The 23,997-nt window shown below is 37.0% G+C and overlaps 1 protein-coding gene across 1 annotated transcript in view; it reads right to left on the bottom strand.

The window, feature by feature from the left end:
- Nucleotides 1–23,997, bottom strand: part of DNAH10 (dynein axonemal heavy chain 10) — a gene marked incomplete at both ends in the record, with an annotated part of 57,710 nt that overhangs the window by 20,716 nt on the left and 12,997 nt on the right. The window contains 35 exons of the mRNA XM_084297451.1: nucleotides 414–585; nucleotides 1,090–1,278; nucleotides 1,598–1,765; nucleotides 2,854–2,947; nucleotides 3,328–3,500; nucleotides 4,211–4,471; nucleotides 5,037–5,189; nucleotides 5,619–5,764; nucleotides 6,671–6,790; nucleotides 7,273–7,489; nucleotides 7,794–7,928; nucleotides 11,047–11,169; nucleotides 11,295–11,430; nucleotides 11,744–11,902; nucleotides 12,076–12,194; nucleotides 12,367–12,558; nucleotides 12,962–13,108; nucleotides 13,218–13,406; nucleotides 13,966–14,118; nucleotides 14,703–14,837; nucleotides 15,125–15,308; nucleotides 15,398–15,667; nucleotides 16,152–16,375; nucleotides 16,894–17,127; nucleotides 17,278–17,400; nucleotides 17,499–17,732; nucleotides 18,144–18,300; nucleotides 18,622–18,833; nucleotides 19,514–19,692; nucleotides 19,922–20,024; nucleotides 20,094–20,210; nucleotides 20,602–20,760; nucleotides 21,218–21,691; nucleotides 22,682–22,838; nucleotides 23,736–23,943. Of these exons, the coding sequence (XP_084153577.1) occupies nucleotides 414–585; nucleotides 1,090–1,278; nucleotides 1,598–1,765; nucleotides 2,854–2,947; nucleotides 3,328–3,500; nucleotides 4,211–4,471; nucleotides 5,037–5,189; nucleotides 5,619–5,764; nucleotides 6,671–6,790; nucleotides 7,273–7,489; nucleotides 7,794–7,928; nucleotides 11,047–11,169; nucleotides 11,295–11,430; nucleotides 11,744–11,902; nucleotides 12,076–12,194; nucleotides 12,367–12,558; nucleotides 12,962–13,108; nucleotides 13,218–13,406; nucleotides 13,966–14,118; nucleotides 14,703–14,837; nucleotides 15,125–15,308; nucleotides 15,398–15,667; nucleotides 16,152–16,375; nucleotides 16,894–17,127; nucleotides 17,278–17,400; nucleotides 17,499–17,732; nucleotides 18,144–18,300; nucleotides 18,622–18,833; nucleotides 19,514–19,692; nucleotides 19,922–20,024; nucleotides 20,094–20,210; nucleotides 20,602–20,760; nucleotides 21,218–21,691; nucleotides 22,682–22,838; nucleotides 23,736–23,943 (6,216 nt within the window). The remainder of the gene's footprint in view (nucleotides 1–413; nucleotides 586–1,089; nucleotides 1,279–1,597; nucleotides 1,766–2,853; nucleotides 2,948–3,327; nucleotides 3,501–4,210; nucleotides 4,472–5,036; nucleotides 5,190–5,618; nucleotides 5,765–6,670; nucleotides 6,791–7,272; nucleotides 7,490–7,793; nucleotides 7,929–11,046; nucleotides 11,170–11,294; nucleotides 11,431–11,743; nucleotides 11,903–12,075; nucleotides 12,195–12,366; nucleotides 12,559–12,961; nucleotides 13,109–13,217; nucleotides 13,407–13,965; nucleotides 14,119–14,702; nucleotides 14,838–15,124; nucleotides 15,309–15,397; nucleotides 15,668–16,151; nucleotides 16,376–16,893; nucleotides 17,128–17,277; nucleotides 17,401–17,498; nucleotides 17,733–18,143; nucleotides 18,301–18,621; nucleotides 18,834–19,513; nucleotides 19,693–19,921; nucleotides 20,025–20,093; nucleotides 20,211–20,601; nucleotides 20,761–21,217; nucleotides 21,692–22,681; nucleotides 22,839–23,735; nucleotides 23,944–23,997) is intronic.

Below are 23,997 nucleotides of genomic sequence, written 5' to 3' on the forward strand. Positions count from 1 at the left end.
TTTCAACTGCTGTATACAATAAAAGATACTAAATTATAGTTTAGAATAAACATACAAGCAGTTGATGCATTTCAGGTGAGTGCAATTCCAAAGCAAATGAGAGAAAAGGTGGGCCTGTGACTAAATGCAACTGTGAAGATGTAGTCCAGTCTTGGAAGAAATCTGAGACTCCTGCAACACTACGATCAGCGTGAACTAACCCTTACAGCCTTCCCAGATGCATATAAATGACAATAAGATGATGTGAAAAAGCCATCATTAAGGCCAAAATAATATCAGGTAGTACTGAAAGGTGCAACTAACTAAAGCAGCAGAGGACACAGGGTGAAACTGTAATAGCTGGACCAAGGGTGCACGCAAGATTACAATTCACAAGCATATTAATTAGCAGTAATTCAGGCTGCCTGTGTCACCTGAAGTTAACATGTTATTGATGAGTTCCAAGAAACTCTCCTCTGCTACATGGGCATCTGTAAACAAGAAGACCATTGACTTGTTCTCTATACCCAGCTTCTGGTACAAATTTTTCAAATCTTCTCGGAAGTTATTTTCTCTGTATCCTCGACTCAAGATGATCTCAAATACCTAAGGATGCAAACATATACTGAGAAGACATGGATGCAAGACATGACAGTAACTATGAAACTCAATTTTAATTAGATTGGATCAAAGGTTTTGGTTTATATACGAAATTCAGTAAATATGTAAGTATCAAAAAAATTAAGTGCTACGTTCTTTTTAAACAACTACATTCGTACAGCCCTGCAGGATCGCACTTCCAAAATTTGATTGCACTTTGCATTCACCCTCCTTTTTTGTTCTTCTCTTCCAAGACAACAGCCTCTGTAAGAGGCTGTTGAGGGAGGAACATTTCCTATCTAAAATATTACAGTATCAATCACAGCGGGGTTTCTGCCTAGATCATCCACTGTCTAGACCTCCAAGCAATGTTTTTCTCTTCACATGGAAGAGAAAAACAGACTGATTGTATCTTGACTGACTTTCTCTTCTTAACCCCCTTCAATTTAATCCTCATTCCAGTATTGCTTTCCTTTTCTTCTTTCACTGCAAAGATGCACAGTCACTAACCTCACATCCAGCTGTAAAGGCAGCTAATCTTGTAAGAGACTGCTTTCCTGAGCCTCCCACTCCTATAAGCAGGGCATGGCCACGATCCATCCGCATGATGCGATGTACATGGATTAAGTGTTCCAAAGCATCATCAAAAAGGACTAGATTCATTTTAATATTAACTTCATTATATTCTTCCAAAATCTCCTGCAGAGAAAGGTGGTCAGAATGTTACTAGGAAACCAAGTAAACAATAATTTTAATAAAATAACAATCTATTTTGCATCATTACTGCTTCAAAAGATCATCGTGGAAAGTAAACAGTCGGAAAGCACAGCCAACTCCGTAGATGATCCTCAATTTTCATTACTCCAGACCACAGAAGGGGGTGGGAGGTTGTTCTTCTATGCTCACTGTTGCAATGTGCACATAGAAGAACAAAATTCTTACTGCTTGAGGCAGGTTCCAGCACACTCTGCATGCAGAGAGACAAAATCATGCACAGTTCCAAGCTGAAGCACACTACCTGAAAGAGAGCTTTTGCCGCATCATAGTCTTGGATATCTTCATAAATACGAGGCTCTCCTTCACTCAGTGCCATTCTGAAATCTCCAAAAAGAATAGGATCCCTCATGGCCTGTTCCAATTCATCTCTGAAATTCTCTTCAATCAGTTTTTTTATATGGCCTTGTACCTTCAAATAAATGAAATTAGTCAGGCAACCTAACAAAGCAGGTATTTCTAGGTCCAGGAACACTCAGAAGGGTGACACTGATAATGCAGAGTCTTTGCTAAAACACTAACTGATTTCAAGGGAATAGTATGTCACCAGAAGATCCACAGACCACAGCCTCCTATTGTTTATGTTCTATGATATAAAATGATCTAATACTAAGCTGCAGAAGTTTAAGACAAAAAAAGGACAAACCTGATAAAAAAAATATGTTACATTTGTATTAATATTATATTAATGAATGTTCTTCTCAGCATTCATATTGATGTCTTATCACCAAGATTTCTCACAAATCTCGCAAATCTGAATTAAGTGTAGAAATACAGAATAGCTGCAACATAATTACCCTCATTTGTGAAAATTGATCTGGAAATCTGTCATTCTATATTAGAAGAAAAAGTTTTAAGCTGAAAAATATGAATCCACCTAAGTCTTCTACTTTTTATCTAAGCAAGTTGCTTCGCAAGTAGCTTACATGGAAGTAAACTTTATCCAAATCCTTTCCTAATCCTCAAGCTATAAAACTGGCATAATTTGCTCTTGATTTAATGTTTAATGCTTAATTCTCTCATCTTGATTTAATTTGGAGAATTTTAGAGTTCCATAACAACCAAAATTGAGTAAATGAAACCTAGCTCTTACCTCTCTTTTTCCTACTTGTTTGTAAAGTCACATTCTAATATAATCCTTCCTAAAGAAAAATACTGATTTGAAACAGGAGTCATTTCCTGAGATTTCTCCTGCACTGCTCTCACACTCTGGCAGCTGTGCCACTGCTAATCAACCTTCCCAGACAGGCAAACCCAGTTACACTTTTTTTTCTTTCAGCAGATCTGCTCACTTAGTCTGCCATGGTAACTTTATTTTAGAAACAAAAACTCCTCATACCATGTTTAAAGTTAATCAAGCAACATAGTATTTAAACAAATCTGCATTACAAGTGCAAGACTGGAATGCAACAGTTGGTAATACTGCTTTACAGGCGGTAATACTGCTAGTCGCCACAGTAATACTCAGTGACTACTAAAAAAATTAAAGAAATTACTCACCAATGCTTTGTCTGTTTCATTAACCAGCCTGTCATAGAAAACCCTCAGGCACTCATTTCTCCAAACTCTCACCATCTGGGTGACTGTTTGAAACCTGCATTAACATCAAAATATCAAACTGCACCAAACAAACTGATAAGATTCCTAAGGCCACAGAGTTAGTAACATTGACTGAAGTCTGGGCTTTTTTTAAAAAATCTCTTTTGGTATTGTTCTCTTCATAAGAATGAAAAAACAGTTTTCATTATTACCTCCAGATATCTTACTTAAGAAAGACTGATGTATCAATATTTGTCATCAATAATAATATCACAATTTAGGATGTTCCTAAACATCTTCTCATTTTGCTGAAAGTTTAAAGAAAAGTGACAAAATGTGATTGATTTCTCATACTATCAAGCTGCCTTATTTTCACCCAGCCTCATCCCATATAAATAGGTTTAGGACCACTGAAGGCAATTTTTATATTCCTACCTCTCTGGGGTTGTAAGAGTAAGTCCATTATAGACCCTGGAAAGATCCCGCAGGTTGAAAATGTAATGGAATTTGGAAGGAGTAGGGGGTAGGTCACAGACAATCATTTTATAAAGCTTCAAAGTACACTCTGTCATCCTTTCAGAGATTTCTGATATAGACTCATTAAACACCTGCAAACATGAGAAAGAAGAGAAGTTTTCATGCAACTGCCCATACAAAACTGAATACTATCAAACATATTCTGCTTTCTAGCTTTTAACCCTACTTGGCATATTTCAAATAACTAAGGGCAAATTTTTTAAGGGCAGATTTTATTTAAGGGCAAAATTTTTAGAAATTCATATTCCTGTGCAGGATTAACATTCTGAAGTTAAATGTTTTGGGCAGGGTCCATCTTTACCCCCAAGTTTGCACAGTGCTGAAAATAACATCACACTCCACGACTGGGATTTTTTAAAGCATTTCCATTGGAGAAAAAATAAACTGCTCTCTTCTAACTCGATGTTGCAGTTCACTTGCATAGTAATGCAGTCTACTGCATTACATTGAATTTTTCACTGTCCTTTGGGATAGACTTTGCTGACCTTTGTGTATGTGGTTATAGGAACCATAACCAATTGATTCACAGGTCTCATGAAAAGTACCTATGAAAAGTACCAGTTTTACAAATTACCTCCTTACTTGAAAGTTCACATATTATTCAAGAATTTATCTACACAGTGTGAACACAAAAAAAAAAAATACAAGCAGGGAAAAGTTCGCATGAGATTCTAAATAAGCAGGAAATAAGAGATGATTTCAGGTTCTGTGACAATACAGAAATAAATGTCTATTTCAAAATTATTAATATGTTAAGGAATCCTTTAAAAAGTGAAATTACCGCAGTGTGGCCTTTCAGGATGGAGGTATAGATCAAATTCAGTGATTGCTCAGAAGGGAAAGGTATGTTAAAAACACTGAAGAGTGAGATGAATCGAGGGTCAACTTCATTCCGACCTCCTCCAGCTTTCCCCATGGCAGCAATAAAACCCAGGTCTCGGAAAATTTTACAGTTCATCTCTTTACCACGGTCATACAAGAAACCTTTTTCTAGTAGTAGCTTCAACAAGGCAATGGGTTGCTGTGTTCCGTACTCATCAACCTTTGCAACGGAAAAGAGGTAAGATATTTAGAGCACAGTACATCACCACGCCAAATACTGCTATAAATGTGGAAATATTCTGCTCCCTACTCAAGAGAACGTTACAAGGACTAAATGACACTTTGTAAAGCTCTGACATTGATTGTGAATGTTCATTCCAATGTCTCATATAGCAGAAGTGCCACTTCTCCAAGATAAACTTCATACACACATACTCTCCTGACCCATTTGCAAAGAGGAAGGCATGATTTCTACAGGAGACAACCTGCAACCAGTATCAGGCCACAGACAAATGATTTTATTGGCATAAAGAAGTGATCCAAAAGGAGATATTTTTTTATATAGAAGACAAAGATTGTAATAGACAGAAATACTCCATGCTGCTCACAAGTCCAACTGTTCCAAAGTTTCTAAGCTGAAATCCAGTTATACACTTACCACGAATCTCCTTGACTGGTAATACAAGATCTTGTGTCTTCATACAGCTGGATCTATATATGAAGGGACCATAGCAGCGCCCCCCCCAGATGTTTCTAACCTACCTGGCAAACCATTCACAACTTACCCTTGGCATATTCATATCATCCATGAAAACAATGAGACGTTTTCCCATGGGAGGGCCGTAAGTGTCTTTAGTTCGTTTCTCTACATTTGTCTCTAGATTTCTCTGAATGTCCATTGACGTTGTACGAGAAGAGAAGTTAATCACTAGCAGCATCTGCAAAGGGGAGGAAATGGTTAAGAATGGATTTTTACCTTTTCCTTTTTTTTTTTTTTTTTTAAACTAGATCATTCTAGAAGATATTTTTTGTGTTAAATTATTGGACATACAGGAAACACTCCTCTGGTCCAGTTATCCACTTTAATTACACATGACAAAAAAAAAGTAAAAATCCTGTTCTTAAATCTTTGACAATATACATTTGCTTTACTTTATAAAGTAACAAAACAAAACATTTCTGATCTTTAGGTATTCTCAAATCATCCACACACTTTGTGTCTGAGTTTGCAGTTCGATCTCTGAACCCATGTGAGGCTAAAGTTAATATTGCTACCCACAGGCTCAGGCTTCATAATGGAAATTTAACATAAGGACACAACATGAAAATGCAGCTTTACAAAAAATGCAAAATGACTCAATACATACATTAAGGTCTTTGTTCAGATTGCTTAAGAAATTTTGTGTAGTTGCTGTTTTAGAAGTACCCGATTCTCCTACAAGAACAACTGGGTGTTTTATTTTTACCATCTGTTCTAGCAACCAAGTAGTGCGTGTTGTCTCCACTGTAGGCACTGAAAAAGATTGTGAATAGGACAGCAGGTTAAATTAAAATGCAGTACAGTACAGCTGGGAGATTTATATTTATAGAATAGTGCTGGATCAGACTCACCAAGTATTAATGTGCAGTTGCACAAAGACATCATATGAAATATCAATTCACTACCAATGTCAAAGGAAATTTCTAATTGCTTTACTATCTCTTTTGAGCTTTTATCATTGGGATCTTTTCTACTATAGATCTATTAGAAAAGAATTTTTCCTCCATATAGGAGGGCCATGGACTGGTTAGGTCCTATTTCAAGGACATAATCAGGACTTATTTGGATCCTAAGCATTTTCTCTGAACTCTACAGAGATTAATTTTGCTCTTTGTGAATAGCCTGCCATCAGGAGCAACTTCAGGGATCATACCATTATCTCTTGTGTCAGTAAAGTTAACCTGTGCTTGCTGAATCCTACTATAAAACAGCCTGGGTCAATTTGCCGTTAACTATGGAAAGCACTTTTCACCATTATAGAGTGCTTTAAGTAACAGCCAATAATGGCTGTAAGAATGTAATTTTTATCTACTGAGCATTTGAACCACTGGTCTGCGATTTTTCCTAGGGTTTCTGGCAGAGCAGATTGTGAATCTATTTTCTGCTCTTCTGGCTCTCCTAATAAGCTTTAGGCATTGAAAAAAATCTATTCATCCTTTCCTCATTTCTTTATTACACAGTGCTGTATATATCAACTCTATCCCTATTAAACGGTGACAAGAACATTAAAGAAATTGATTTCTGCCATCACCAGAAACTGAACATGAGCAGATGACCTTCAGCACAGAAAGAGGAGGTCTCATGTTAAGTGCCACCCACTCAGTGGCCACACATTATAAATTAAAAATATAACATCACTATATTTTATCTTATACTTACCTAGAATGTCAAGAAATTTCTTTTGAGGATTATGAATATATTCAGGAACAAGTTTCATCCAAGGTACCCACTTTTTTTGAATACCATCAAAATGAAAGTCATACAAAGTTGGCAGCTGACCTGCAAACCATTAAAGAGCTGGAAGTTTTCTAGGACATTGAAATATTTCATAAGAAAATAACCTGACTGAAATGAAAATGAAGGGTAAGATTTCTGGACCATGCAGTGCAACACTGTTCCATTTACTTATCATTTAACCCAGTAAGACATTAAATAAAATTCTCCTAGTCCTGTACTTGGATCATATTATTGCTTATTAGCATCCTTCCACTGTTTTTCCTTTCCCTTTCTGTTTTTCCTTTCACTGTTTATCTTTTCAGGTTGGCATAGAAAAGTACTGTTCTGTGAGGATAAACCAGTTGCTAAGAGTCATCTAGCATTAGGAACTATAAGGGATTTTTACTGATAGTCAGAGAACATCAAACATATTTTGCAGCCAGGATAGCTAGCTGGAAGGAAGAACAGTGTTGTACCTTTACGGAAACTAAGACTTTTCTAACATAATCAAAGGGATTCAGAGTAAATTATGAAAAAAATCCTACCTGGCAACTCCCCTGGCTTAGCAAGGATGTTGTCATCATGAACAGTTGACATACAGGAAATATGTTTAACATATTCATCAAATTTAATTCTTCCAGTATCACGAAGAGCAGCACCTAAGGAGGAATATAAAGCTTCCAAGAAGAAGCACTCCAGAACATCAAGATCATCAAGTTGTACCACAATTAAAGCTTCCAGCATCACAGTCAACTGCACCACCTGTTGAAAAAACAAGACAAAACTATAAATAGAATCACCATTTAGATACATAAGAACTCTTAATATGTTTTTAGATGCCTGAGTGTTTACTGATCTTTTCTTCTTACAGGTATATCTACTGATATAAGTTTTAATGACAGAAGAGCATTGTTAAGAACTGACTCTTTCTGTTGTCTCTTGTTAGCAAACTGACATTTCAAGTGTGAAGTCTACTCTTGTGATTTCCTTGGGAGGTTTTAGTCTCTTCATTATTCAGTTTCACTTTTAAGATAAGATTTTTCAACCTTTACTTTCTATTCCTCACCATATTTAAATCTGTTTGAGGGACAATGGTCTTCAGCCTTTCTCCTTGTTTGCCATCCACAATTCCCTCCGTAATCATATCAATAAGGCAGGGCACATATTTTTCAAAGAGACGATTCAATTCAATTCTCTCTTGCTGAAGGAAGAAAAGGACAAGAATTCATCCCATTGAAAGCTGATTTGTGAAAGCAAAGCTTTCCATCAACATGTGGCTAACCAAATACAATTGCTCTTGTAGGAATCACTTCTACCAATGACAGGGTACAGTCACATGAAGAAATTTGACATTGTTGTATGGACTGGGTTTTCATCAGGTGAGGATCTGGATTCATCCGATGATAGCAACTAAGTTGTCTTACTTGAGTTCCCTGTGGACTTGAGTTTTTAATCTAAATGTAAGAAATAAGGACCTAAGCAATCTCACTTAACTCTTTGGAGATCATGTAAACTGCTTTATTGTTTCTTCTCTGCTCAGAAGCAACTACAAGTTAGAAATTCTGGGAACTCTGTTTAGCCCTCTGCCACAGGCCTAGCAATTGGATTTGTTGTCCCAGATTGTACTTAGCTGAGATTTGTACATTTGGATCGTATTTGCATTAGGTTACCCCCTACATAATGGAGAAAGACAGGTACAGAACATGGAATTCGTCCTTGCTAAGATCTTAACAACGCTCTGGAAGTGCCTGTCTTACTGCACTGACTAGGGAGAGAGTGTCAGGCAACTACTTGTGGTGGTTTTACCGTGCTGGGCAGCTAAACCCCACAACCGCTCTCTCACTCCCCCTCCCTTAGATAAGGAGGGGGAGAAGTAAAGCAAAGAACAACTCACGGGTTGAGATAAGGATAATTTAATTAAAGGGAAATAATTATAATAATTAAATAAAGACTACCATGAACTAAACAATTTAACTAAGGGGAAATAAAAGGGAAAGGGGAAAAAGGGAGGAAAACAAACAAACAAAATAAATGAAAGCGATATGGAAGTGCAGAGGAAAGAAATTACTCTCTACTTCCCACAAATGAGCGATGATTGACCACGTCCTTGAAGCAAGGCCTCAACGCACGCAGCCGGTGTTCGAGAGGAGGACCGACGTCTTCTCAACGAGAGCCCACCCCTCCCCTCTTCTTCCTGTTTCCACCTTTTATTGCTGAGTGTGACACCACATGGTATGGAATATCCCTTTGATTGGTTTAGGTCAGCTGCCCTAGTGATGTTTCTCTCCTCACTTTTTTGCCCACCCCCTAGGAGGGTTAGAGAAAGGCCCAATGCTGTGCCACTGCTGCTCAGCAGTAGACACAACACTGGTGTGATAACACTGCTGTTCCAGCTACAAGTACAGAGTACGGCACTGAATGGGCTGCTGCCGGGAAAGTTAACATTCCAGCCAGACCCAGTACAACCTCCACCCCTTATTCCATAACATTTGTGTCACACTCAGATCCCCATACTTTAGCATACAAGCATTCTCATCATTATCCCTTGTCCTTTAACAGGACAAGGATTTAACAGGACAGGATTAATAGGCAGATGTATCTTTTCATTCCATAGGTCTTTCTTGGAAAATGTTCATAAGAACTGTTGATGATTAGGTCTTCATCTGCCAAAGTGGCCACTCAAGGCAGGCGGAGTTGGATGTCTGGACACCAGCACCAGCTTAGCTCAAGTCCTTGTTGCACTTTGTCGGATCGGATATATAGGAGAAAGGAGAATATGACACGAATTGCATGACATATGAACAAAGCCATTATTATTAACAGGGCAAGGAACATGGTTACTAGCAAGCAAGTGTGTTAGTTGTATGCGTTTAATCAATTCTATTGTTATCTCAACCCTTCGAGCCCCACGTTGGGCGCCAAAAAGGACTGTGGTGGTTTTACCGTGCTGGGCAGCTAAACCCCACAACCGCTCTCTCACTCCCCCTCCCTTAGATAAGGAGGGGGAGAAGTAAAGCAAAGAACAACTCACGGGTTGAGATAAGGATAATTTAATTAAAGGGAAATAATTATAATAATTAAATAAAGACTACCATGAACTAAACAATTTAACTAAGGGGAAATAAAAGGGAAAGGGGAAAAAGGGAGGAAAACAAACAAACAAAATAAATGAAAGCGATATGGAAGTGCAGAGGAAAGAAATTACTCTCTACTTCCCACAAATGAGCGATGATTGACCACGTCCTTGAAGCAAGGCCTCAACGCACGCAGCCGGTGTTCGAGAGGAGGACCGACGTCTTCTCAACGAGAGCCCACCCCTCCCCTCTTCTTCCTGTTTCCACCTTTTATTGCTGAGTGTGACACCACATGGTATGGAATATCCCTTTGATTGGTTTAGGTCAGCTGCCCTAGTGATGTTTCTCTCCTCACTTTTTTGCCCACCCCCTAGGAGGGTTAGAGAAAGGCCCAATGCTGTGCCACTGCTGCTCAGCAGTAGACACAACACTGGTGTGATAACACTGCTGTTCCAGCTACAAGTACAGAGTACGGCACTGAATGGGCTGCTGCCGGGAAAGTTAACATTCCAGCCAGACCCAGTACACTACTCTCCTGACCTTGATGCGTCAGTTAAGTGTGGACATTTGGAAAGAATGTAACACTTGGAATCATATTTGTTTGCACAAAAGATACTTATTCTATAAAACACAATAGTTCACACAGAGAAAAATTGAGCACTTAATATTAAAATTAAAATTTCATTTACATGAAAAGCAGGTAATACCACACAAAGATAAAAGATCATTAATTAACCCGGTAACTTTTACTAAAATATTCAAATAAATTAACATGCATTAGGAAATCAGTTTAGGAATGAAGGAGAAGATGGGTACTTGGGCTTATAATTAAACTTAATATAGAACACAGGCTCTCTCTTCAAATAAACTGTTCTACATTAGTATGTTGTATTTTATTTTTGTCATAGTATAACATAAAACTGCAAAGAAACTATCAATGTGCATTTAAAAGGGCCATAGACTCAATATTCTTTAATGTGAGTTGTTTTTTCTGCCTTTAACTCTAGAAATCAGGCCCTCTCTCACTGGTTCCCATCCTAATAGAGCATCTTTCCATGAACAAGGACTGAAGGCCAACTTACACACTTAATGAAACTCAGTTACAAAGACCTTAATGACAAGTGAACTGTAAAGCAATTCAGAAAATCAGACTGACTTTACAAAGGTGATGTGTTTTTTTTTTTAACATCTGCCTACAGTTCAGTATTTAATAAATAGTCTATGACCAAGTTCAGAAATTCCCACCTCATTTTCTCTTTTTTGTATCCACTTCTGCCAGTAAGGCTTATATTTCAGATTTTTAGGATCTACAAAAACCATTCCGCAGCGGGATACTGTGGCAGGAGATGCATACTGCAGGTCACCAACCTATAAAACGAACATACTAAATAACTATACACTTAAAGAATAGCCAGAGTAACTGCTTTTCAGGCTTTGTAGACCTAGCTGTATCTAACCCTTCCCATGTATTGAATGGTATATTCATTACCCACCTCAAACAACAGAGCACAGTGTGACTGAAGTCTAATCCGCTCCCCATTTGCCAGCGTCAGTAGCTTGTTGTCATCCATGACAGAATTCATGTTTTCAACCCAGAGAGCATCTACATCTCCATCAAACAGAATGTATCTGTGGATACAGGATCCAAGGAATACAGTGACTAATCTCTGATTTCACTTACATGTTTCACAATACAGAGTTGCCATGAAAGATACCGATGTCAATCCAAGTGCTTTGAAGCCTCCCATGCATCTTTGATAACTGCAAGGTTTCTCTCCATCTCACTGAGGGTTGAAATTCACAAGAGACAGAAAGACCCCCTAGACACTTTATTTTGCATTTGTTTCTGAACGTGCACAGTATATTTTGTTTTATATAAAAATAAAATATTGACACAAAACTTAGTATCTAAAAATCATCACAATGAATTCTAGCAGTCTACCTTCGCTCTTTCTTATCTGTAGGCCTGTTGATATCCCGAAAAATATTTGACAGTACTCCATCTGTCCAGTCTCGTGTGGTAGGGTCAAGGATCCCATACAGCTCAATCACACTCATAGCTTTAGGGTTCAGTGTGTAAAGTTTTGTCAATAATCCCAGCCTAGAAACGCAACAAGAAAACCAATTTTAAGATGACACAATACCATTTCATGTTAACCCAAGCAAATATTACAGTTAACTATTGATCCTGTCTTGACTACGCAAGTTTGAATAATGCAGTCTATGCTGTTTTACAACCTGAATTCCATGTATCAAATTATCAAATATACTCACTTGGTTTGGGCCTGGCACAAAGTGTTAATGACAACTGATTTGCCACCTCCAGTAGGTCCAACTACCATTGTAGTGTGCCGAGTTAACATTGTCTCATACATCTGAACAACTTTATCCACCTAAAAAAAAAACATATTAATTCAATAGACTGCTGTCCATAAATCTTCTATGGACAAGATCAGCAGCTGGTCTATATCTGCTTAGCTTTCCTGGAACCACTCCAGAGTGCAGCAATGCACACTCAGCCTAATGTTTACAACAAAAAGTCAGGCAATTAACATTTTTTTATACCTGGACTGGTAAAACAACATAACCTCCTTCTTCCAGCACTTGTTCTACAGCATCATTAAAGTTAGGGTAGCGGACTCGAGGGCAATCCAGACCAGGAAATAGGTCAGATATTAGGCCAAGGAAGAGAGGTACATCTTCAAACACAAATTTGGGAAGGTTCATATCTCGTAGAGCTCTCATCAGTACAACCTCCTAAACAAAATATAGCAGAATCAATCTCTACCAAATAGCTAACCAATTATTTAATATGTAGCACTTTCAAACACCTCTAAAAACCATTGCCTGATTACTTTAGTACAGCTTTGAGAATGCAAATTAATTCACCCAGAGGCTATTTGCATCCTAGATTTAACATCAAAACTGCATATGAAATATATACCAGGAAGTAAAGCACCTTATTTTTTTATAGGTTTTCCTACCTTGAGTTCTGATACTAATTTGCTGGCAGAAGGCATGATGAAACTCAGTAAGAAAATACAGAGACAAATAACATCAGTGTTCCTATTTCCAAAGCAGACAAACAGCAGATGTGTCAACACATCCTATTCCTAATGAAAAAGATGATCTGCTGAGGGTAACTAAGTGGCAAGTCTACCTCACTGAGGTCTGCTGATCCTCTTTTCAGTTCTCCAGCCATCACCAACACTGACTTAAGAGCTCGCAGTCCAAAATCATAATGATGTTGTTTAGAAAGTTGTTCTTTTGCCAGCTTGTATAGCACTGTCATCTTTTTGGCAAGGATCTGTTTAAGAGTTAAGTTAGATAATCACAAATATGTAAGTCATGACCAAACACTGACCACACATACATGGGTGTATATGTGGGTATGGATAGCAATACAATTTTCTTACCTTTGCTGTAAGGAATCCTTCAGAAAAGAGCATGATTTCACAGATTTGCTGAAGATCTGGTACAATAACAACCACAGGCCTGAACAAAGCTTTTACAGACTCAGGGAGCTCAGTTCGGCCAGCATAACCAGGATTCATCGTAATAAAAATGCCCATTCGGCTATCAAGGTTAATTTCTTGTCCTTCAAACTGAAAGTGTAAGAAAACTTCAGAACAATGTGCATTTGGAGCTGAAATAAATAGTATCATTTGATAAAAGAGAAAAACAGAAATATTGGGGTACCCAGTAAGCACAACATATTAAAAATTCAGTTTTAGATAGTCATGTAGGTACATTCAACTCATTATTTGCATCCTGGACATAAACATCAAGACATTTCAAATTTTTCAATAGAATTTTTTGTCTAAGGGTTTTGAATTCCAATAAACATCATTAAATTAAGCATCAAGTTAAGTTAATCCTCTCCATAACTACTACTATATTATTATCCCATTTAGTTACTGTTATCCTATTTATATTACTCTTATCCCACTTCACAAAGGGAAAAGCTAGGAAAGGATTAGGAAATAAGGAAAGATTTAATATCTCTGAAAGTATGTAAGAGTACATATTATGGAATTTGAAATGTTCAGCACAAAGTAATTTCCAAAGAAACAGCCCTTTGATCTAATGATGGTGTCTAGACCTGAATCTTGGCTTCATGCACAAGATTAGCCTTCACAATTGCTCTTCCTTTTTAATCTTTACCTGAAATGTTTTCAACTGATTCATTAAAGCATTTCGAATAGTCTGAATCTGAGAAGAAATGACTGAAAGCACAGAAGCATCGATACGATTGAATTCATCAAAGCATCCCCATGCTCCACACTGGGCAAGACCAGAGAAGATTTTACCAACTGCCTAACAAAAACAAGCAGAAAAATATCTCAGCAATAAGTACATAAAAAAAACCAGCAAACTTTAAAGTATGTTAAAAGTCTTAATGACCAGGAAAAGCCTCTGGATATCCATATATGCAGGAACTAGCAATCTGTCATAAGGTCTTTCAATAAATATTTGTCAAGTGCAGATAGCCCATGATGAGCTCAGGTACACATCACCTAGTCATTGTTTCCCTGCCTAAAGCATAGATTGAATCCTGAAATTCCTTTGAGAATTTATTCAAAATAGACATTTTTTTCACTATACTTCATTATCAGTCAGTACAGTACCTCTATGGGAGGAATGGTTAATTCTTGATCATGCCATGACTACACAAGTCTGAATAATGCAGTCTATGGTATTTTACAACCTGAATTCCAATAATATCAATTTATTAAATATACTCACTTGTTTTTGGCCTGGCAAAAGGCATTAATGACAACAGATCTGACGCCTTCAGGAGATCCAACTACTCTTATTCAAAAGTTGAAATTATGCCCTTACCCTGGGCACTGAAAATGAACAGTAACTGCTATCAGAGAATACAGATCTTAAATGCTTACTTTGAAATCCATGCCTTCTCCACAGTTCGTCACTACACATAGCAAGCCCAGTGCTTTGGCCAGATCCTTGGTTGTTTCTGTTTTTCCTGTACCGGCTGGCCCTGCTGGTGCTCCTCCCAAAAACATTGATAAAGCCTTTGAAGACAGAGCAAAAAGCAAAGAAAAGCATTTGTATTAATCTGGTAGCAAAATCATGAACAAATCTGTGGGTGCAAAAAGCTTTAAATCTTATCTGTGAATGCATTCTATATTATCTTTGAGGAAATCAGTTGAAAAGGCTATTGCCACCTAGTTCAGATAAATTTGTGTTCAAAATGTTGTGGTTGTTTTTTTTCAACTTTATCTCTTAGTTGCCAGTTACACGGTTGCATGGAAGTATATTTTTTAAATGTGTGTTAGCAAAAATCTACTTTAATATATACCTGTGTGAGTGTAAGGTAAATACGATCCGTAAGCGGGGTGATCACAAGACGTCCGTTCAAACCCATATACTCATAACCATATGAAAATGTGCCTGTGCACTGCCGCACATTCAGTTCATCTGGCTCTCGGTCCCAGTAAAAGCGCAGCTGGCTTTCCCATTCAAACTCCTGAGCATGCAGAATGCTACACAAGAGAAATGTGCTTATATGAGATAAAACGATGGAAATACAATTTGTGGATATGGTATTTTCTCAAGAGGTTGGGGAGTTTACCTGTCTCTTACAAATGTATCGACAATGTCTCTGGCATGAACATCAATAATGAGAACAGTGTTGTATTTTTTCCTGTCATTTTTGCTCAAAGGCACTGCAATGCGAGTAACCAGGTCATCAATTTGCTGGTGCATTTTTTTAGCATACAGTTTCATTGCCTGTTTTTCTCCCTTCTTCACTTTCCGAAAGACATCCTCCACCTCCCATGTCCACCACACCTGATTAGCAGCCAGCACCATCATGCCTTGGTAGAGTAACATCCAATCAACTCTGTGGGAAATAGATATAGTTTGGGAGTCTGAGTTACTGTTTATTTTAAGTAACTCATCAAAACAAAGAAAGAAAAAGAAGCTCCTCCTATTTCTGCAACAGCTACAACATGGACAAAGGTTTATAAAGATGTATAGAATTCCATCAAGGTGTGATGTTTTATTTCTAAAGCCTAAGAAATACTCTCAGAGAAAAACTACCTATTCCTTACGTAACAATTGCCAAGTAGAATCCACAATGAGAAAAACACACTACACACATCACTAAAAATGAAAATTCAAGGCTTAGGAAATAGCATACAATAGATAACACAATTTTTTCTGGTCAGTTAAAATGCCGGATATACATGCATATCCCCTCCACTTACAGAAATACAGGTTAAACTGTGCAAAAATTTAAAAATTAAGTTTCTCATTTCCTATATCGCTACAGGCTCGTAATAATATATAAGGTATTTGTATTATCTTGATACTGATCATTTCACCTGCTTCTGTCTTCACAGTATCGAAAAATAGCTTCCTTAGTAAGGAGTCTGTTTGTTCGTCTCATTTCTTTTAGCACTGCTGTCATCCAATTCTCCACTCTGCCTTCTGCAGCTACAGCCTGTCGGAACTCCATCACCTCCCCCTCAGCTGAAATCATGGCAGTTGCGATTTTCTTATCATTATCACCATCCTGAAACCTCAGGGAAGCTATGTTATCATACATCTGAAATCAACAGAGAAACTCATGGCATTTGAGAAACCAAGCTTTGGAGATTTAAGTATATCTAGCCCCCATTTAATGTTGAAAGGAAATTTCCATGGACTCTAAAGCAAAATTGGATCTGTCTCTAAGTAATCAAATATAAATGCTGATGTATAGCTCAGCAGCCCAACCGAACTGTAAACAAGCAAATGATTTGCCTCAAATTACATTCTTTTTTTTTCCTTTTTTTTCTGGGAAATAAAGACCTATCAGGAGCTACAAGAAGGTTCTTTAATGATTGATCATTCTGGTGTGTCTTGAATCTTCTCTACCATAACCACTACTGTCCAGTATGAGATCCAGGAGAGACCATTGATCAGATTTGATTTATTTATTCAGAAGTTTCTTCAAGAAGCTGCCAGGATGTTCTTTGTATGCGAGAAATATTAGTGCACCCTTAAGAGCATGTACAGTATAGTCTGTTCAACTTTTAAAAGCACCTAAAAGCACAGGGCACTTTAGAAAACCAGACACTGTACCTTTATCATGTGTTCCTGGACACAAAGTGGGTTACCACTGCCAAGGATACTAAGCAACTCCTCATCAGATATAAAGAAAAATCTTGGGAAGGCATTTCGCTTGGAATCCAAATAATCATTCAAGCTTTTCTGACATTTCTCCAGCACATCATTTATATGATGGAGGTCTGATAGACGATTTGGGGCTTCACAGGCTTTTTTTATCGTTGGTTCTTTTACAGTTTCATCTATTATCTACATGGGAAGAAAAGAAAAACTAGAAAATACCGAACAGCAATAGATTATACTAAAGTATATTTAGCTAATGACAAAACACACAGCAAAAACAAAAAAACAAAACACATTTAATAACTGTGCTGATCACAAGTCAAGTCAGTTACTTGCCTCTTTAAACATCCTGTCTACGCTGTCAAATACTTTGGCTTCCTCTGGAAGCTGTGATCTTATATCTCCACCAATAAAGATGCTCTCCAGGTACATCCATTTTCTCTGAACCACCATCCAGATCTAAGAGTCAAATGTTGCCATCAAAGACAAAAAAATACAATAGAAAACCCTGATTATAAATAAGCATTAATTATTTAGTCCAGCACTTTCCTCCTTACCTCAATTACTTCACCAATCAATGACAGTGTTTTTTCCCAGTGGTGAGCAGTTGCAAGGAAAGGACCCACAAAACGACTGCCCAAGATACTCTGAAGATTGACATTGTTATCATCAAGAACCTCTAGAATTTCATCTACAGATCCCAGAATAAATCCTCTCTTCTCAGTGCCTTTGAAGTATATCTGTACAGTAAATTTCATTTGTTCCCATGTTTCTGCTATGTCCTTCACACCCTGCATGTGAGCATAATAAGATGCGTATTTCAGTCTTCAAAAACTAGGGAATTATAATTTTAACTTAAAATCAATTAATTCAGAAAAGTTTTTTGCACGGATTTTCACCCCTGGTTTATAAGGAGGTCTATTTCACAACACTGTGATGAAAATGGAATAAATTCCATTTCAGATCCTTTTTCATAAACTAGACTTGCTTAATGTAATAGCAAAAATCCAATATACTGCTGCGGAAGTCAAGACAACTAAGATTCTGTGCCATGTTGTAGCTTATTAACAGAGCTATTGATCTATTAGTTACTTCCCAGCAGCTCCCTGAAGATGGCAGAACTTTCTGACATTCCAATAGAGATCTCACATAAAACAAACTATTGTCATCTCTTTTTAGTTTTATTACAATATTTAAATTACCTTCTCAATGCTAAGTTCCTTAACAGCTGTTCCAACTATTTCGTTGATAATATCTGAGTGTTTGTGAAGTTCCATAGCAAACATATTCTCCAAAGTGAATGTTTCTGTTGTCATTTCAAATCTTGTGCCTGTTCTCTCCATAAGGTCTTGCCAATGCCTGTTTTAAATTGATACAACAACAACTATACCAACCATCACAATACAGTAAAAATGAAAACAATTGTAATTTTAAATATAATAATGAAACCATGTTTCTCATTGTTTAAAGAACTAGTATTTTAAATACACAAAGTACTTAAGTCATTGTAATCACGGTATATGCTATTACATCAGTTCATTAAGCAGAAAGTGAAGTTTCAAGCTGCAGGACACAGCATGGCCTCTGTAACTAAAATTGAAAGTTCTAACAAAACAAATAAAATCTTCCCATATATATATATATATATATTTATTTTTTTTTTAATAAATCAAATCAAACCTTTCTCTTAAAGCTTCATTTTTCAAATCAAGCAATAAAGGAATGGAGTCTCTAAATGCCTTCATTTTTGTTTCCAAGTGAAAGGCCACTGGCATACTGCGGACTGCTTTGGGCAGCTTTCGAAAGGCTTTAAGAAATCCTTCGATTCCTTCCTGAAGAAACTGGACATTGAGGTTTATCCAGAGTGTCCGAGACCACTCCTCTTTAGCTGCCTGGGAACAAGGTCACCAGAAAGAAAAAATGATATTTCTTTTTATTTCTGACCTCCAAAAAAAAAAAAATCAGTATAGTAGGATCTAGAGACCACAGTCGGTATGTACATATAATTGTATTAACATTTTACAAACAGAGGAAGAGACAGGTTCACATTCAAGACAGATTCATAACAAAACACAAGCAGTTATATAACAAAGAAATAAAAAAAATACAGACAACGGGAAAACCATCTGTAAGAGCATACTTTACAGGTGATTGATCTGGCTGTTGCTATCAAGGCATTTTAATTTAAATATATATATATATATTTATTTATTTATTTAAATATATAAGATCAATTAAAGCCCGAGAACCACATTGTCACCTGTACACATACTATAGCTAAATGTAGTTCAACTGCTATAATCATGAGACTTGTGCATTATAAGGCCACCCAATAATTTCTGGGGGACCGGGGTCCTATCTGATAAGAGCATGTGTTTGGTTCACTCCAGAGACGTTGTTTTGTTTCTCTGCTAACATTAAACTCATTTCATGGTGACAGTCATTTACAGGTCACAGTTTATTTCATGCAAAGGCTCAGATACAGGGTTGATAGTACCTAAAGCAGCTTCTACCTTCCAACTTTATGTGTGGTATGTGCTTTGAATACACGTGTATGTATGCATACACTTACTTTTTGTAATTCATAAATTTCATAGATCTGCTTTAGACCTTTCATATCATTCTGTGCTTTCATTAAGTCAGGGTACACTGTGGCTGGCAAGTCAAAAAGTCTCTCAACACTGCCCAGTTCCTTTTGAACTTTTTCCAGTTTCTCCACTTCTTTTTCAAAAATGGCCAGGAGTTCCAATCCTGGGAAAGGAGAGAAAATTTTCTAGATAAACAGTCCCATCAATCATAGTGAATAAGTAAGATGGCATTTCTGTAGAAATTATAGTAGCGAAAATGTCACATTTCCATTTGAACAGTTTTTATGTCAATAAGGAAATAACAATTTGCTTGTTTTATTTAACCTTTGAAGAATTTTCTAAAGACTAGTTTTGTAAAAAAGGCGTCACTTTACACATATTAATCCATTTACCTTTATCAAGATTTTCCCCAACAGCACCAGGCCCTTCAGCCATGAATTTATGGAAGAAATCTGCTATCTCCTTACTGTACTCCTCAATCTGTTGCTGTGTCATCTAAAGAGAACAGTGTTTAAGTTGTTTTCTTTTCCATTTCTGTTTTCTTATATTAATTACAAATATTACCTCTGTGAATTTCTTTTTTATGCTTCCAAGGTTGTGATCAACTTCTGATGCTTCAAAGAAGAGAGCCTCCCACTTTTCCTTAATCTTGTCTGCCATCTCTTGCTCTTCTTCAGCTATCTAAAACAAAACAAGCAATCTCTCACAAGCAATAACTAGTCACAAGGAAATAAAGATGTACTCACATTGTAAATGTGCAAAACATGAAAACAGTTACCTGAATCAGTCTCAGGTTGCACTGGAGGAGGTTTAGATTGGATATTTGGAAGATCTTTTCCAACCTAGATGATTCTATGAATCAGATTTAAACACATGCAATATGTCCATTTAAAGTGGAGATACTGCTTTGAGAAGGGAGGTTGGACTAGACAATCTCCCTTCTCACCTCAGCAGTACAGTGATAGTGTGAAATGTCTTAATAAGAAAACATTTATTCATTCACATGTGAAGCATTTGTGCCCCAAGCTCCAACGCAAATTGTTTTATGAGACAAGGCATAACATTCACTTACTGGAATACTGTACATTGCAAGAGTTCGGTATCTCTCCCAGATGTCTAAGTATTTCATTTCCACCTTGAGTGACATGCCTCTGATCTCTGCAATTGTACCGAGGACAATTTTGAGCTCTTCCAGGGAATCAGGTGGTATCTGAAGATTCCGTGATAGTTTCTGTAAAAATAAATAATTTCCAGAGGCAACACCAGGAAAGCAATTAGCCAAAATTATAATTATTAGTGAAATACAAAACACAAGTAAATAATGTGCTGATTCATTTACATTGATAGTCTATGGGATAAAGATAACAACAACAACAAATCAACACAAAGTAAACACCACTACAGTAGGGATGTTTTTACTACAAAAAATAGTTATAAGCAGTGTTTTAAAGGGAACTTCAGACTTACTAAGTTGGACCCTTCACAAGCACAGGAGTGAGAAAGTCCTATTTTTTTGTGTGTGTGACTGTTTTCTCTTGTTTACCAGCTACACTGATTGATGGCTCACCTCTTTATGTATGGCACACCAGAGTACACCAGACAGTTTCAACCAATTCAGAGAGTAGTTCAAATGGTCACCTGCTACTCTGTACTAGCTGCATAGGACAAGAAGAACTGAGAACACCTACCTCAATCTCTTCCTGAAGACTGAAGAGTTCCTGTCTTGCAGACTCATTAAGCAGCTTTCCAAGTGAAATCATCCAGTCTCTAGCATTCTCCTTCACCATGTAAACTAAAGGACCCATGTGAAGCCTGATAAATTGCTCATCTTTAATCAAGGGCTGTTGAGTCACTTCTTGAGTTATCTTCATATAGAACTGCAACTTTTCATCAAAGGTGACACAAGCAGGCTTTTTTGCAGCAAACTTCTGTATAGTTATGTCTTTGTTTAATTCCCACAAAAGGTGATACCTCTTCCACTGGTTCAAATAGTTGCTGAGAGAAGCCAGGAGTTTGTGGACATTCTGAGTGATGAGAGCAGCCTGCTCAATTATCAGAGGATTCTGGGAGATGTCACTGTAAAAGCTGAAAGTGATAACTTCATCTTCGACATGCTGAGGAGGGCATTCAATACATGTGCCATGCATCCAGCGCACAAAATGCTAGAATTTTCAAGACAGGGTTGAAAAATAATAACTTTTCAGAGAGTAATATTATTCAAATAATTCATTATTATTTAGGAGACTATGTAGGAAGTGAATGATTTCTCAAATCAATTGTTTTTCTGACAGCATGAGAAGAAATTATATTTTCACAAACACTTGAGAGAAGAGTTAATTTCATCCTAACAAAATCTTCCCATGCATTATTCAGTCTGTTTTAAAATCTCCACTGAGTTGCAATATAGCATGGCACAGGAAAAGAGGTATTACATTAGAAAGGCTGGATGCAGAAGTAGAACAGAACAGCAAATCTGAGTATAGAAATAACACTTGATCTAAATGTATTCGTTTCATGTGATATCTGGAATCATTTCTTCATCATCAGAGGGCAGGACTACTGCCACAATATTTGGCTTCTTTTCTGGAAGTTCAATATGATCATACTTATGGTATGAAATAAAGAAAATATTGCTACATCTTTGTCAACAAGCTACATATTCCATCTACTGCTAACCTGCTGTCCTAGATGTCCTTCTCCTAACATTTTCTGAACTGTTTCTTTGCTACTTTTGTGGAAAGCTGTAATATGGAGAAGGCTACCCGTATTTATTACTCCCATCAGGTTATTCATACATTTTAAAAAAAGCATCTGCAGTGAAAACTATTTCCTTGTGATGTATGCTGATTTACAGAACCAAATGATGTCCTTACAATGGTATAACTGCTGAAGAGCAGCAAATAATTTTGCCTAAGTAAAAAGTACATAAAGCTTTATGGTGTTTTGGTTTTGTTTTTTTTTTTTTTTTTTTTTTCTCCTTTGTTACCAGGTTGCAAAGTTAAGACAGTCTGTAAAATTAGAACTATGTACTGGATATTTTGATTTCAAGATAGAGAAATATGAATATTCCCTTTGACATTAATACTTGCCCAATTAATTCATAATCATCACAAGCAAAATCTGGCAACAATTAAATTTTAATCAAAAATCACCTTAGTGACCTCAACACAGTCTTGGATGCATTGTGCTATCATTTTGTCAATCTTGTTGGCATTAGGTTGCAAGATTATCTCGGGAGGAGATAAAACAGCTTCTATTTGGAACAATGGCACATTTGCAAGAACAGCTTCATTAAAAGCTCGCAAATTCCTGCAAGAGGAAAAAAATCATGTCACAGAAAGTAATGATCAGGTACTGATCCCTCCACAGAATGTCCAACAGAGACTGCAATTATAAGGTATGCACTTAGATATGCAATCAGATCTGTCAGAAGTCAGTTAACTGTTATTTCAGCTGGAAACACTGATGTGTATCTAAGCAAAATTGTCCCACTAGGACTGATTTAATGCAAAAACTTGGCTGGCTAAAAGAAGCTATTGGAAGGACGGAATGGGAATACACTGGTGCAAAAGGATCCTGAGACTATGGTCAACTCCTACGCAACAGCCCAGCCAGGGAAGCCCACAGAAGTCAGCTGAGCATGGACTAGAATACAAAGACATGGATCATGAGAAGAAGAGATGGCTGGGAAGCTTCTAGAACCCTGCAGCGCTCTGTTAGAGATGCTCTAAAAGGCCATTGTAATATCTAGCTACAGGAACTTCCTTGGGCCCAGATAAAGCGTAATCCAACAAACCTTTGTTCTTGTATTGGTGTTCTCTGCATTACAGGGATGCATCTGGCACCCAGACATTTTAAAATTTCCAAATTTTCAAAATTGTACTCTTTACTAAAGCAAGGCACTGACTTTAAAAATAAAGTCGGTATATGGAACTATATACACTGCAGAAAAGGTGCATTTCTCTCTTCTGCCAACAACATGTCCGATATCTTTTTTCTCAGAATTTGGGTTTCTTTTCTACATTTTTTATCAATTCTCCATTCTTTGCACAAACAAACAGAACAGTACAAATGTAAGTCTGTCTCAAACTGCAAATCACTCAGGTATTCAAACAGAATATCAGTATACATGAGTTTAGAACAACAGATCTAGAAAATACTAAAGATGAAAGAGTAAAAACCCATTAAAGCAAACAACTGACTTACTTCAAAATTAACTCTGTCAACACCTGATAAATCCTGTTTTCCCAGTATGCATAATAGGAAGCTAATTTTGGAGATTTGCCACTCTTTGAATTGGCAACCCGTCCTTCTACTTTTGTTAATGATTTTGGAATGGCAGTATAATTTCTAACCATGAGTTCTATATCTTTTTCTCTTTCACCCTTAACATATACAAAAAAATCTTTCATATCTGCAAAAGATTACAAAAAACAGTGTTAATAACTGCAAAAGATCTAACAGATTT

The sequence above is a fragment of the Netta rufina genome, assembly GCF_964035555.1.
Source record: "Netta rufina genome assembly, chromosome: 17".
Classification (NCBI taxonomy): Eukaryota; Metazoa; Chordata; class Aves; order Anseriformes; family Anatidae; genus Netta; species Netta rufina.